At 46.8% G+C, this 15,115-nt stretch overlaps 1 protein-coding gene across 18 annotated transcripts in view; it reads left to right on the forward strand.

Annotated features, from left to right (window-relative positions):
• FBRSL1 (fibrosin like 1) overlaps nt 1–15,115 on the forward strand; it is a 500,076-nt gene that overhangs the window by 395,769 nt on the left and 89,192 nt on the right. For 14 of the 18 annotated variants that reach the window (XM_088176075.1, XM_088176066.1, XM_088176077.1 and 11 more), the window contains one exon: nt 9,588–9,641. The exons of the other annotated variants lie outside the window; for them this stretch is intronic. In XM_088176075.1, coding sequence (XP_088032201.1) covers nt 9,588–9,641 — 54 coding nt within the window. The remainder of the gene's footprint in view (nt 1–9,587; nt 9,642–15,115) is intronic. 18 annotated transcript variants of the gene reach the window in all.

Raw genomic sequence — 15,115 nt, forward strand, 5'->3', positions numbered from 1 at the left:
CACACACCTGCCGTGCAGACACACCCCGCGCACCTGGATGTGGGCCGTGTCCGCACGGTCCCTGCACACCTGTGCACGTGTGCGCGCCCAGTCACAGGGCACGGAGCGGGCGCTCCTGCACGCGCACACGGGCGCTGCCATTCACACGCTCGCACCCGCGCTCGCACTGAACTCGGGCTCATTCCCGCACCTCTCGCGTCGCCCGCCCGCGCGCTCCCGCGGCGCGCGCCCCGCGCCCGCTGCCCCGACGGCGGGTCCCGCGCGCGCCCGCGGCGGGGCGGGGCCGGGGCGCGGCGGGCGCGCGCGCGGGAGCGGCGCGGGGCCGCGCGTCTCGCGGCCGGATTGGCCCCGCGGCGCGGGCGGGCGGGCGCGGGGCGGGGCGCGGCGGCCGCGGCCGCGCGGAGCAGTCGCGCCGCGGAGCGCCCGGGGAGCGGCACCGCCGCCGCGGAGCGGAGCGGGCTCGGCGCGGTGCCTCCCCGTCCATGCTTGGGAATAATGGCTACCGAGGCGTGAACCACGAAAAGAAAGAAAGAAAGAAACCCGCCGCCGGGGGAAGCCCCTGGATGGGGCCGGGCTGGTGCTGCCTGCGGAGCTGAGCGTTCTCCTGCTCTCTTCCTCGGATGCCGGCCGGAGCCGCCGCCTGGGTCGCTTTATATTTTTTTGCTGCTTTTTTACCTTTTTTGTGGTACGTCTGTGGGCTTTTCGCCCCTTCGTGTGTTTTTGGCCCCGCGGGTGATGGACCCGTAGCGCCGTCTGCGCGGCAGCTCCGGGGCTGAGCGGGCGCGGGGGCGCAAACTTTGAGCCCCGGGTTCGGCCGGGGGGAGAGAAAAAAAAAAAAAAAAAACAAAAAAACAAACCCAAGGGGGAAAAAATAAAGAAGAATAAGCGAGGAGACGCTGTGCCTGCAGCCTCAGGAAGAGCGGAGGGAAAGAGCGAGCGGCGGAGGACCGCGGCGGGAGGAGGAGGAGGCGGGGGCCGGCGGGACCCCCGGGGCACCTCCGGGCCGGGAGCCGCGTTGTGCCGCTGCGGGGGGGCCCCGAGCGGCTCCGCTCCGCTCCTTGCCGCGCCCGCCCGGCCGCGCCCGGAGGATCATCCCGCGGGGGCCCGGCGGGCCGGCGGGGCTCGCCATGGTCTGCGCGCCGCGCGGTGAGTAGCGGCGGGCGGGTGGGCGCCCTCCGGGCCGGGGACCCCTCACCCCCGGGGACTTCTCGTCCCCCTCCCTGAGCCCCGTTCCTCGGCGGGGGAAGTGTTTTCCAGCCGCGGAGCTGGCGGCTTTGCGGTCAGCCGAGGAGAGGAAATCGCCGTGCTTCCCGCCGGTGGCTCCGTGCGTGCGGTCTCTGTGTGTTTCTCTTCTTCTTCTTTCCCTCTTGCGCCGTTTTCGGTGCAGCCGGAGAGGTTGGTTCGGTTTTCCCGGCCGCACCGCCAGCCCCGGTGCCTTCCTCGGGGTGGTTCGCGCCGCGTTCTCCCGAGCGGGGCTCGGGATGCGGAGGGGCAGGAGCCGCTCCTTGCCCATTCCCGGAGCCGAACCGAAAAGCGCTCCGAGCAGAATTATGGAGGGTTTTTTTGCGGGAGAAACTGGGTGTGTTTAAATAAAACAGAAGACAAGAAAGAGGCGCAGCAGCGCGGAGCTGCGTGGATGCGATGCGCTCCCGAGCTGCTTTTTCTTTTTTTTTTTTTTTTTTTTCTTCACCCTATTTCTCACATTCCTCCAGTGCGACCGCATCCCCCTTCCCACCCTCGCGGGAGCGGGGAGGGTAAATAATAAATACTGAAGCTCTGCCTTCCGCGGGCGGCAGCTCCGAGCGGGGCAGCGCGGGTGACCCGGCGGATACGGCCGCTCCCAGCCACCACCCACCCGCGGGTGGCCGTGCGGGTCCCGCAGGGCGGCTCCGTGGGTGCCCCGGTGGTCCCTTCGAGCGGAATATCGCGACTTGGCTCTGTCGGGTGTTGCTGGCTGGCTGGCGCTGTAGCCAGCTGCCGGATGAGGCCGGTGTTGGTCTGGGATTTCTGGCTGTTGAAAACGGTAACAAACTCAAAAATCCGTCCCTGGCAGTTTAACCCTTTCGGTGCGGCCACAGCCCGTCTACTCATAAGGAATACCAAGTCTGAAAATGGTCGTCGTGGATTTATTTTTTTTAATTTTTTTTTTATTTTTTTTTCATGTGTCTTTTGACCAGAGAAATCAGCGCCGCTCCCGGGCCGGGCAGGTTGTGCGGGCCAGGCTGGATCGCGGGTGCGGGGCTGCCGGGCTCTGCTCCCCTCCCCACCCCCTCTGCTTAGCCTGAATGAAAAATTTAATCCAATTAAGAAATTAAACCTTGTATGTTTAAAGTGACAAATTTGAAAAGGGGAGGGGGAGGCGAAATAAGATTTCCAGGTCACTGGTTAACTAAAGATGGCTTGGAAAAAGAGCTCGGGAATAAGGTGAGGGCAGAGGGAAAGAAAGAAGGACCTTTTTAAATGGCAAAGGCTTGTGTGTCTCTCAGGAATTTAAACTGGTTTTTAGGCTTGTAAAATCTTCTTGAAGTTGCGCATTTATCTCAGGAGGCTGCTTGCCAGCTAATCTTCTCAAGGCATGTCCTGATTTTTTGTAACATTACAGTATCTGAGGTCCTTTTAACCTAATTTTGTAACAAAGATAATTTCTTGTTATGTAAGTTACTGTTCTGAATGATTGCTTTGGGTCTTGGAGAGCGTCCTTAACTGGTCTCCCCTGTGCCGCAGAAACTGGAATTATTTACTTCGTTATCAATTCTTGAAAGAAAGCCTTGCTCAACTGGAAAAGGCTGCCAAGGTATTACAGGAAAACAGAGTCTTCCCATTCTTCTTTGTAGAGAGTTAAATCTCTGGTCATCCCTGATCAGAATTTACTTCGGAGGTTTATGTTTATGTATAAATCCGATTTTCCCCACATACAGACTTACAAGGGTGAGCTGCTTGAATTATACACACGGCATTAACTTCCCACAAGTGGCAGGCTCCTAATGCTCTCTTCAAGAATTTTCTTCTTTGCTGACAGCAGTTCCCTAAAACTGCCCTGTGCTAAAGCCAAAAAGGCACCAGCTTGGATGCCTGATTTTCTTTTCCAGTGGAGATTAATGCTGTAAGACAAGGCAGGCAGTATTTTATTTAGCTGGATACCAAGTTTTCACTAGTATACAGTGGGGTTTTTTTTAAATTTTATTTTGTTTGGAAGGTGGGCTATTCTGAGTGAAACCTTAAGCCTTGTTTATCTGAGAGGGGCAGTCTGTTCTCATAAGCAAACGAAGGAGTGAAATATATCCCAGTGTTATTCTATCGGGACATGCAGTCATCTGCTGGACCTTGTGGCCTGGGCCGGCTAAATCAAATACCAGTGTCACACATAGCTCTGGTATTTTGGAGTTAAAAAAGGCTTTGGAGTATGTCTCGAGTTCCAGTGATAAACTAAAGATATTTAGCAGTAGTTGATATTTATTTTCATCGTGATTTTCAAGAATGTGAAATCTTGAAGTGTTAACTTTGAGCAAGGGGTATAAATATTAGTGTTTCCTGTTGTTGCTTTTTAAAGTAAAACCTGGTCGGATGTTTAGTGGTGATATGCCACAGAAGTGGCAGTGGAAAGGGCTGCATTCTTCAGCTGGCTGGTCTGTGCTATATGGTACTTTTGGAAAGCACAGATGTCTATGTCATTTTCTGCCTTAAATATTTTCTTTCTTTTTGTTGGTTTTTTTTTCCTCTTTTATTCCTTGACTCCCAGCATCTTTGTGTTGAATGACCCACAATAGCTAGGGCTTGTGGTGTCTGGATACACTGGAATACGAAACAGTCTTTTAAAATCCATTAGAGATTTATTCAAATAAAATTATTTTTGTCATCAGAATAGGAAATGTAAGATAGTTTTAATGACTTTCTGAGTTTGCAAGATCTGAGGTCAGGCAGGTATAAAAATGTGTTACTCCTTGCTTAATAGCATGTTTAAGCAAAGATTGCCATTGTGCATCAAAATGGAAATTTTAGGGTCTCCTGAAAGTCTTTTTTTTATCCTTCTGAATAAAGATGGAAATTCTAAACTAGGTAAAGAAACATATGGTTTTACCAGAAATTATTTCCTAGACTGATCAATTACTAGGAGATGTAATGAGAAATATACTCCTTAGGGGGAGGAAGGAGGGATTGCCATTACATAATATCCCTTGGGACAATTTCTGTATCGCATAATGAGGTTGATGATGGAGCATTTGGGGAAAATGCCTATGGATAGGAATTTGTTCTTCAGATTTCCATCAGGAAAACATATTACTGGAAAACAGGCTTGTTAGAAGTAGTACTGATATGTTAGTAGGTGGGTGCTTTGCCTCCATACACATTTCTTTTGTTCTCATAACTACTGTGTAAGAGATTAGGTAACTGTAAGATTGAAACATCGGCAGAATGAGAGATGCCAGTGAATAATTTCCTCATTTACTTAACACCAAGGGAAAACCATTAAGAGCTTATGTTCTGTTCTAGACTTTGTTAAATTATTTCTGTTTATCTATTGAAAATAGGTCCTGAGGAGAAGTAAATCGCTAGTCATAATGGGGTAAACTCAAATTGCCTTATCCTCATGCTGGTGAAAATGAAATATATAGAAACATATAGAGGTGATGCATGGATTCAGCAAAACTTGGTAGCTGGACACGTATTTTCAGAGTCCTTGTGATATTCTAATAATCACCTAGGAGTTGTCTTTCAGATGGAGAAGCAAGCGCTTGTTAAAAGTTACTTGAATAGAGTCTTACTCTTTTAGTAGCAGTTGCCTTAAGGAGGTAAATAATCCATTTCCACACAGCTGCCCTTCAGCACTGTTGATGCTGGGAGTCCAGGGAGCAGTGAGGCTCCAGGAGCCACAGCCTGGCCCAGAGGTGTTAAAACCAACAGAGGAAAAGGTGAACAACCTTAACACCTCTGTCACTGCTGGGGAATTTGCCTAATTTGAGCCGCTCATTTAAAACCTCGAGTGCTGGTGATTTTAGCAGTGGTTCAGATGGCTCGGCCAGCTTCTGTCCCTGGAGTTGCAAATGCGTTCCAGCTTGGCGGCTTCTTCTGACAGTGGGGTTGTGGGGGCGCAGTGACCCCTGACGGTGCCGGGGGTCGGGCCCAGGTGGGGTTTGGGGGTTCAGGTGCGGGGCCGGGCGGGGTTTGGGGGTTCCGGTGCGGGGCCGGGCGGGGTTTGGGGGTTCAGGTGCGGAGCGCTCGGGGCCGGGCGCGCTCGGAGCGCGGCGTGCGCCACCGTGTGGCTGCGGGCGCGCACTGCGCCCAGGTGCGCCCCCAGCACCGCCCCGGCTGCGAGGGCTGCGCCAGCTCGGGACAGTGTCACTCGTGTCACTTACCTGTCCTCAGCCCTGACATCCTGCCCCAGCTCGGGACAGTGTCACTCGTGTCACTTACCTGTCCTCAGCCCTGACATCCTGCCCCAGCTCGGGACAGTGTCACTCGTGTCACTTACCTGTCCTCAGCCCTGACATCCTGCGCCAGCTCGGGACAGTGTCACTCGTGTCACTTACCTGTCCTCAGCTCTGAGATCCTGCGCCAGCTCGGGACAGTGTCACTCGTGTCACTTACCTGTCCTCAGCCCTGACATCCTGCCCCAGCTCGGGACAGTGTCACTCGTGTCACTTACCTGTCCTCAGCTCTCAGATTCAGCCCCAGCTCGGGACAGTGTCACTCGTGTCACTTACCTGTCCTCAGCTCTGAGATCCTGCCCCAGCTCGGGACAGTGTCACTCGTGTCACTTACCTGTCCTCAGCCCTGACATCCTGGTCCCTAGAAACACAAACCACAGTGCTGGCCACTCGCTGCTGATGGGCGTCTTACTGTCCAGGTTTGTCAGGGCTAGGCTTACCAAAGATTAGGAGCATGGTGCTGGATTTAAGCACTGAGAGTTTGCATAAAGGAATTAGTGACATTTCTGCACTGTAGCCATCAAGGAGATGGAAGATAACCATGACTGATACTGGTGTCAGGACATGATTACAAGTGGTGATTTTCCTTGCTGCCCTGTGCTGTTACCTGCCAGGCTGGGCTTCACAGACAGGGACCCCTGCATTAACTATCTCAGAGGCACAGGTAATGACAGCATCTCTCAAAGTATCTAATGTAATTTTGAGCACAACCTGTGATTGATTGTTCTTGGAAACTTCCACTAGAATGGTGCTGTTGACATGGACATAAAAAAATAGGTTCTTGAAAACACCCATTTGTACCTTATATGGCTGCATGGAAAGGGTTAAAGATAAATATGTGTTCTTTAATACTATAAAAATAAACCTTCTTTTCTCGTGGGTGGTAAAAGGAGAGCTGGAGTTTACACAAAGCCAGAATTTCAAGGTGGCTGTTTGTGTTGTTACCAAAGATATTTCTAGCTTGCTTACAAAATGAGGTTTTTTTTAAATGCTTTTATTTTTGCAAGTATTCCGTCTAGCTTATGTTTTTGTGGCAAAAGTGTTACAGTTAAATTGCTGTAGAAGGTAGCTGCAAAATTTTTAATATTGAGTTGAACCAGTCTGGGTAGATTGTTTGCCATAATGTTTCTGTAGGGGGTAAAAAACATCTGTACATGGATGCTGTTCCTGCAGTAACTGCTATTCCAGAGGAGAATCAGGAACAATAATGGATATAAATCTTAAGGGTTTTTTTTTCCTGGAGGAATCAACAATAAAAAGTGCTTAGGCTATTAAGATACCTGCAAGAATATCCTCACTCCAGAGCTGTCGCTTATAAAGTTATAGTATATTCAGCCTTCAAAATGGTTGGAAATCCGTCATAAATATCTCTTTCCCACATCCCCTCTATCTCCCTGGATGATTGGCTTTCTAGCAAAGCCTTCCGTAGAGGGTGTACTGTAATCCTTTTACGTTACTCCTTCAGTGCAGATTACGCAGCAAGAAATAATTAGGAGATTAATTTTCACCTGTCACTGCCAATAATAGATAACCTTGATACAGTGACAGGGCGAGGAATTTGGGGGGGGGGGGGGGGAGCGGAAAAGCGTTTAACCCTGTAGGGATTTTGCTGCAGGGACCAGGCAGAAAATGGTTGCCAGAACATGACCTCCGTGCTCGCTGTCACGGGCAGGCAGAGACGCGAGAGGCTTTGAGCTGCGCCGGCTCCCGCGGATGCTCTGCCTTCATCCGCGAACGTGCGCCGCCAAATTCGCTCTGTGCCGCAATGGTGCCACACGCGCCTCGTGCTAATCAGCCCCGAGCAGCCGTCGGAGACCTTTGTAGCTCAGTCTTTTAATTCAAATGCAGTTCTGTTGCTTTTCATGATTTCAATTCCCAATCTGACTGGTATTCCTAGGCTGCGAGGGAAAGGAGCAAACTAATGAAGATGGCTTCATTAGGCAAGAGCGTGGTTTAGCCCTTGCTTCTCTCCAACAAATGCAGCTGAAAAAACATCCCAGAAGTAACCGGGCTTTTGGTCTTCAGAGAAAGCAGAGCTGAGGCGTTTCTGCTCCCTTTCAAAATTAATTACTAGCTCTCATCAGGTGAGCTTAAAAATGCAGCCTGTGCTCTAAGGCACTGAAGGTAAATGGGAAGGAAAAAAAAAAAAAAGCCACTCCTCTCCCCCGCCACACACACACGTACTGGCTTCTTTTTAATTTTTTCTGTCTTTTGTGCTTAAGTTTACAATCTGTTGAAAATGTAATGGGAAACCAGCCTACAGAAAATGCCATTATTCATATCATCGTGAGCTCATTTATTTTATCTGCAATAGTAATGATAAGACAGACTGCTTGGCAATGCTGATAAGCTGAGAAATATCTTAGAGCTATTTGTAAAAGTTAAAGCAGATCTTGGTACTGAGAGATAGGGAAACTGATGAGCCTTTGGGCAATCTGCAGAGCTGAAAGCTAATAAAGATTTTAATAGGAAGGCCTCATTAGGATTAGGGAGATCTATTATCTGCGATTTACACAACACAAACAGTGGGGCAACTTCAATTTTTGCTTCTTTGTTCATTAAATACCATTGCTGAATGTGAAGCCTTTTAACTTGCATCTGTATCTCTTCCTCTTCAAGGAGCCATCACCAGTTGATGGTTGGGCAAAGATGAGAGGGGCAGCTGATGTGGGAATGTGTTTGCCACACAGGAGCAATGCCAGCAAGCCCTCATAGTCAGGGACCAGTCACTTGTTGGAGGTATAGAAATGCAGTTGTTTGCAGGTGCCTGGGTGGCAGGGTTCTCCTTAGTGTCTTCTTTTTTTCTGTTGTGAGCAATATTTATAAACTTCACGCCCTGAGCAGCATCTTTAGAAAGAAATAAACACATTGCTATTGTGCTGCATCTCTGGATGGTGATGCTGAAGTATTGCTGTGGGATAGCCTGGCCACCCAGCTCAGCCTAGTGGAGTGGCTCCTTCATTAATCGTGATCACCTCACAGATCTGTTCTAGTAGAGGAGCTGTCTCCAGTGCCACTGGGGTTGCTTTGGTAGGAGTATGTGCCATGGGTGACCTGATCCAATGGTTTGATAGTTAAACACAGGACTGACTTTAGCACCATGTGCATTCTTAGATGTGTGATGTAGAAAACCTCACTTTTTGAGGTTGTGCAAACACCTCATGGGCTCAATTGCTTTAGTCCTCGTATGTTCCGGTGTGTGTAAGCTGCTGAAAGAACAGTAGTTTACCCAGGTTTACGGAAATATTTTTTTTCAAGGACCATCCAGGCATTTTTTGTGGTTGAACTGAATTGTAAAGCTGGAGCAGAAGCTGTGCTGGAACATTCTCTGGCTTGCATTTGAGGTCCAAACCACGTTGTAACCTGACTCTGCTAACCTGCAGGTGAAACTATTTTTACATGCAGGTGATGAGATCTAGCTGAACGTCTAATGCAGATGAAGAGCTTTGTTAGGTGATGTCCATGCTAGATGTGAGAGGCCACATGTGTGACCATATTTGTATTTGAGAGCTGTCTGTTTTCTTCTCTGTGTGGAGCACAAGTGTACCAGAGTCTCAGCTTCTCCCCATTTTCACGGCACAGACCAGCTCCTCTGCTGCTGGATTAGATAACCCCAGTGCTAGCTACAGTAAGATTGCTTCCATGGAAAGGTAATATTTGGAAAGACCGTTCTTGTATTTTCAGTTGCCTTTAATATGATATAGCAGCCAAAACCCAAAAGGGACCACAGCACCACAAGCCACAGAGAAGTCTATTCCAGACTGTAGTTTGAGTTCTGCTGGTTCAAACCAGTGTTCTCATAGGGCCTACAGAGAGCAGTGCAATGATAGATTTATCTCCAAGTATTCCATCTTCCGTGTGCTTAAGGAACTCAGAGCAGCTGGAGCTGTAATCCCCTCCCTTTGCCATCAGCAGTGTGGAGACAGATGGGCAGGGCTGGGAGCACCTCCTGCCCACGACTGAAAGAAGCTTCTCACTTGGGGTTGGTGTCAGTCTTTGTGCCTTGTTTGTAACCACTCACAGGTTCTGTCAGCACACCAGCATGGCCTCCGAAAGCAGTAGAGCTGTTTGCACCTAACGTGTTGCTCCAGCAGGGCTGCCATTTGAGACGTTTCTAATATTTATGTTTGATATGAATGAAACTTTTTGTTTTGTCTGTAGACCGCAACGGAACTGGAGCTGACTCGTATCAGGAGTGCCTTGATAACAAGCAAGGTATGAGATCAAGTCTCTCCAACATGGGCACTTGGGACTGATTTAGCTTGATTTCTTGCAGCTGAATTGGTTGCTGTCTCTGTCTTTTTCACTCTGTCTCCCTTTTTTTTCCAACCCCTTTTTTTTTCCCCCACTGTCTCCAAGCCAATTCACTGTTAACAGTTCCATGTCAGCTAACCTGTTAGCTCAGGCTCTCATTGCACATTTGTGATAAGTCTTCTTGTTTCTAGCACCCCAAACCCTCAGCTATTAATGGAGGAAGTGGGAAGATTGTAAAAACCAGAAGTAGCATGTGCACTTGCTTGCAGCTGTCTTCTTCCTCGAGGTTTAGTTGCACAGCCAAGCAGAAAAATATTAAAGTTGAGCTAAGGGAAGGCACATGCTAGGCTAGGTTACCTTAACACCAGACATCCTGTTACAATTTGTGTGCTGACATGCTGCCTCAGACTTGTCCAGCCTGCTGTCTTCTGCCATGCTACAGTTGGTAAGAGCTGGAAACATCTCTTGTGACTTACAAGAGAGTGATGACAGTGAAGGAGGAATTTGTTATCCTTTTGCTCTAAACCTGGAAACAAGAGTCACATCAGAAAAAATGAAAATTCTAAGAAGTACCTCAGAAACAGGACTTGAACAGCAAAATCATGGATGCTGTATTTAGGAAAAGGGTTGGTGTGTTGTGCTCTCTTCAGATGCCCTCTCTGAGAACTGCAGGCAGAAGTGGCCCTCCATCGCTGTAGCCATGTAGTAAGTGTTGAACCTTGTGGTAATCAGGGAGCATAAGCACCCTTCAGTCCAGAATAGCATTCGTTGTGAGCCACAGCCAAGAGATAAGAGGAAATGCTTATCCTAACCAGGTTATAGGCATCAATTACAGGTCAACTTTTACCCTGCTGTTGACCCAGATCTGTGACAGTAGCTAGAATGATAATTTCCTGAAATTCTGATTTTTCTTGCATAATTTTCTGAAGTAGGACCAAGAAACATAAAAAAAACCTGTCCCAGTTTTGGTGCTTGGTTGGGTTTAATTTTCCACAGGTGTCTCTGCTTTCAGTATCCATCAATCAGTGTTACATGTGCTTTAAGTCAAAGCTGCCATGAAGTGCATCTCCTCTTGCTTGTTGTTGGGTTTGGGATGGGATTATTTGTGGGGGGTTGGGGCTTCTTGCTTGTTTTATTTCCCTTCTCTCAAAAAAAAAAAAAAAAAAGGTATGTTGTTTCTTTGGTGGCCTTCATGGTCATTTCTTTTTCACTATTTTACTCTACTGACTGTAGTAAATACCTAATCATTGCTAAGCTTTCATTTCAGAAGTTACAACTGGAAGACTAATGTGGAAGAACTGTAATCAATAATGGCAATTCTTATTAGATTAAGTTTAAAAGTCTTGTAGACCAGTGTAATTCAGAAGGCTTCTTTGATAGATAATTTGTTCTTAGGAAGAACAGTTTTCTCCGGTAACATTTTTCTTGTTGGCTGAGGGAGGCTGATCCACTTGTCATTTTGTAGAAAGCAATCAAGTTTCATATTTAAAGAAAAAAATGAGTATTCTCATTTTTGGAAACTAATTGCAGTCCCTTTGATGTGCCAGTTACCCTGATTTATCTGACAGGTGGTATTAAACGGCATTATATCCATTACTTTCATTTGTCTGTTAATACTCCAGATTTTTCTTGTAGTGTGATTGGTTTCTTTGGCTTCAGTGTTAACACATGAACAAACTGTATCATTGTAAGTACTTTCAATCCAGTTTGAATTGGATCTGGTTCGGGTGCATCATGGTGTTTAAAGCAGCAACCTTTAAGAATGCAGAGCTTTAAAGGAAAAAGTATACACAGTAACTTGTAGTCATCTCTTACTGACTCCCTTATATTTTGTGAGCGTGCCTTAAAGTTGAATCCTCCGTTTGCAACAATTTACAGAATATAAAATACATAGCTGACAGTGGACCCATAATTTTGGTTGTTTCTGTTACATTCAAAACAAAACACCACCAAAGGCTGAAAGTAGCAGTGGCTTTTTAAAAGTATTAAATCTTCAAGCTATGTGAAATGCTATTGCCATGGATTCCTTTTATAACAGCATGCTTGTCTCCTGGAAATTATGCTATAATGAGGTTTGGTTTATATATTTTGCCCCTCTCCTCATTAAAGTGCTATCTCTCAGAAGAAGCGCTTTGTGTTTTGAAATACTGCACGGTTAAAATGAAGGCAGGTTTATAACGATTTAATGTACTTGGGAGCCAAGGTTTTGCAGCTTTATGGCAAAGATGTTTTAACAAAGGGCTTTATGGTAAGGGTGTGCTGTATTTTAGTCAGACACTTGCTCAGGGGAAAATTTTCAGTGTGAGCACGTCACAGCAGCAAGGAGAAATTCAGAGGGAAACAGATCTCTGAGATCCAGTCACCGGCTTGGCTGATGATATTAAGGCTTAATTCTTTGCAGTTTCAAGTCCTGAGTTTTCTTTCTTTCATCTTGTCACTCAAGAAAGACAAAGCCTTGTGCCATATCATGTAACATCACAAGCAGGCCATTTCTGCTTCCCATTTTTGTGCCCCAAGGTAGGGTGCAGGAGTGCGGACTGGGAACAGCCACAGGTGGGATTATTACACCCTCTCGGAATGGAGCTTGCTTTTTCAGCCTTGTAACTCCCAATATTCATTATTAAAATTGTACCCTAAAAGCAAGGCATTTTCTGAGCGTTTGTGGTTTGGAAGTAGAGAGGGCAGCAGTTCAGAGCAGTTGCCCATCCACTACAGCAGAAGACGTGTCCTGGATCTTCCTGTTTCTCTGGGATACACTTAATATCCCATGGTTTCCTGAGAGCCAGGGGGTTCTGCCATGGAAAACAGGTATAAAATTACTACCAGACATAGTTGTTTCTGGAGCTTCTCAATAGGATCTCACTGTTATTGTTAATAAAACAGTGCTGGTGTAGAGGTTTAGGCAATGAAAAGCCCTTAGTGAGGGCCCTGGTGGCAGCCCGGAGACATCACCTCTCATCCTTGAAAGTGTGTAGAGAAATTAAAACTGACTCCAAGAGTTTCATGTTAGCATGTGTAGCACCTTCTCCTATTCATAGGAAATGGTGTTTTACTTTGCTTGAGCAGTCTTCTCTGTGTCCCCATGCCCTCACTCAGGTGGGCTGGTAATGGGTATTTTGCCCTACTGGGCTCCAGCTTTCCAAGCAGAGCTCCAGGTTCCTGCTGGAGGAACCCAATACCTTTCACTTTTCTAACTTGCCCTGAGTATTTCCCCACACTTGAATTAGGTGGTATTTTTCCAAGATGCACATGGCTTCATCTTCTTGATGGCACTATTAACTCTTTCTATTTTTCTTCGGATATGTTACACCACTTCCTGAGTTCAGTGCTGCTTGCTGCTGGTTGATTTTCTTAGCTCATCTCAGGAGGGAGGATGAATGTAATTTGGAGCAGAGTTTGGGGGCCAGGAGGAAGGATGGTTAATGTTGCCAAGGATCAGAATGTGGCTGCAGTTGAGCCAGTAGCACCTCTGAGGTGATGGAGGACCAACTGCTTCTCCTTTGGGTTTGTGCTGTGAATGGATCCCAGCTGAACTGCTGAGCACAGATAGGATGTCTGTAGCATCAGGCTTGATTTTGAAGTAGTGGCCATAAACCAAAGACTTTTTCATGCTATTTGCAGTCCCCTGGGCTGTGCACTCCCAGTGTGTGTCATCTTTTATTAGGCTCGATGCAACCAATGACCTTGTTTGTGTGAGCACATTAAAGCACAGCATTAATAGCTAATTTGACTACTCTGGATTCAGCCAGGCTGCAATCAATCACTTGAACTCTCCTGACAGTAAATATGGTTGGATGGGATTAAGGAGAAAGGATGAAATGCCTGCTTGGGCCAAAACTCTAGGAAATTGGAAAACTGCTTGTGAGCCTGTGTAGCTGATGTAACTGTAGCACTTGGTGGAAACGTGTTCTTCACTGGAAAAAAAAACCTGCAAAAGTGAGAAATGTGTGGTCTTCACAGAGATGTGTTCAGCTTTCTTCCTGCCTGTCAAATACTGGCATGGTAAATGAGACCACCACGATACAGAGGCATCTTTTAGAGGATGTTATTAGGGTAAGTTCTAACCTGTTCCAGTTTTTGGATCCCTTTTGATCCCCAGCAGGATTAGTTTCAGGATGGCAAAGATGAATTATTGAGCAGATAAATAAAAATGGCAGACTGGCATATATCTGGACTGGAAAGTGTGGTCAAAATAGTTCTGTCGCTGAAGATGTTATTTCCATTAAATGTTTTGAGATTTAATATTGATTTCAGTGAAATTACCCTTGAAAACAGATTTCGTCCAAACCTTTTTTTTTTTAATATATTTGTTTTGGAACTATTTTAGGAGGCAGAAAAATGAAACTCCAGCTTCAAACAGTTTTTATGTTTTGAAATCGGCTTTTTTCACTGTATGAACAATTTTTAAAATATTATTGTTATTTGTATTCCAGTCATGCCTGTGCACTCTAGTTATGGGCTAAACGTCATTTTGCCAACCACAACTCAGACTGGGGGGGATCAGTTTCTGCCTGAAAATGCTTTGGGTGTGTATTTCTGACGGGCTTCATTGATTGCCAGTGCCTATTTGAAGAAAAACCCAACAACATTCTCATTTTACAATATGTTGGCTGCCTTTTTGTTTAAAGAATTATAAATAAATCAGCAGATTTTCCACAAAAACACATATGCTTACTTCCTGATGAGCGTGATGGTGCACCAAGAATCCTTGCAAGAGGCCTTGAGTCTCCTTCAAGTAGAGGATAGGGCTAAGGCTGAAACTGAAATAACTCTCTCCTTTAAGAAGGATGCTGGTGGAGCCTTGTTAGCAGAAGAATTGCCATTTCTGACTAAGTTGTTTTTTTTTTTGCTAGCCTGGGAACAAAGAAAGAAAGGAGGAGGCAGAATAAAAGCCTGTGTGAGTGTATGTACTGCAGCTCTCTAGACTGGTAATGGTATCTGGAAAGGGTCCAGGCTGTTGTAAATACGAACTTTTGTCAATATTCCCCAAGCTTCTTTGGACTCTAGGGTGGGCTTTATTAGCTGAAGGTCACACCATTGTGCTGTCTCCCTCTCCTGAGACCTCTGATACCTTCCTGAAAGGACAGCCCATTATCCCTGGGCTTAGAAGCCAGCTTTCTCTTCAGTGGCACTGAAGCTGATAAGCTTAAGAGGCATATTTCATCCCCCCACTGCTGCTTTCAGGAAACAAACAGTGTTTATCATTCCTGATTAATTCTAGTTGAACAAAAAAATAAAATAGAAGGCATGTGTGTGTGCACACGTGCACAGGGACACAGAGCTGAATTTTTTTTTGAGGCTGTTCTTGTGTAAGGTCAGCTCACAGCACTGGCCACAGCCAGCAGTGTCTGGAGCTTTGCTTTTCCTGGGTGCTGTGTCCAAGGATGGATTTAGTAACATGAGAGGATCCTGGGCTGCAGTCAGTGTGAGGAGAA

The sequence above is a fragment of the Sturnus vulgaris genome, chromosome 19 (genome assembly GCF_052056855.1).
Source record: "Sturnus vulgaris isolate bStuVul1 chromosome 19, bStuVul1.hap1, whole genome shotgun sequence".
Classification (NCBI taxonomy): Eukaryota; Metazoa; Chordata; class Aves; order Passeriformes; family Sturnidae; genus Sturnus; species Sturnus vulgaris.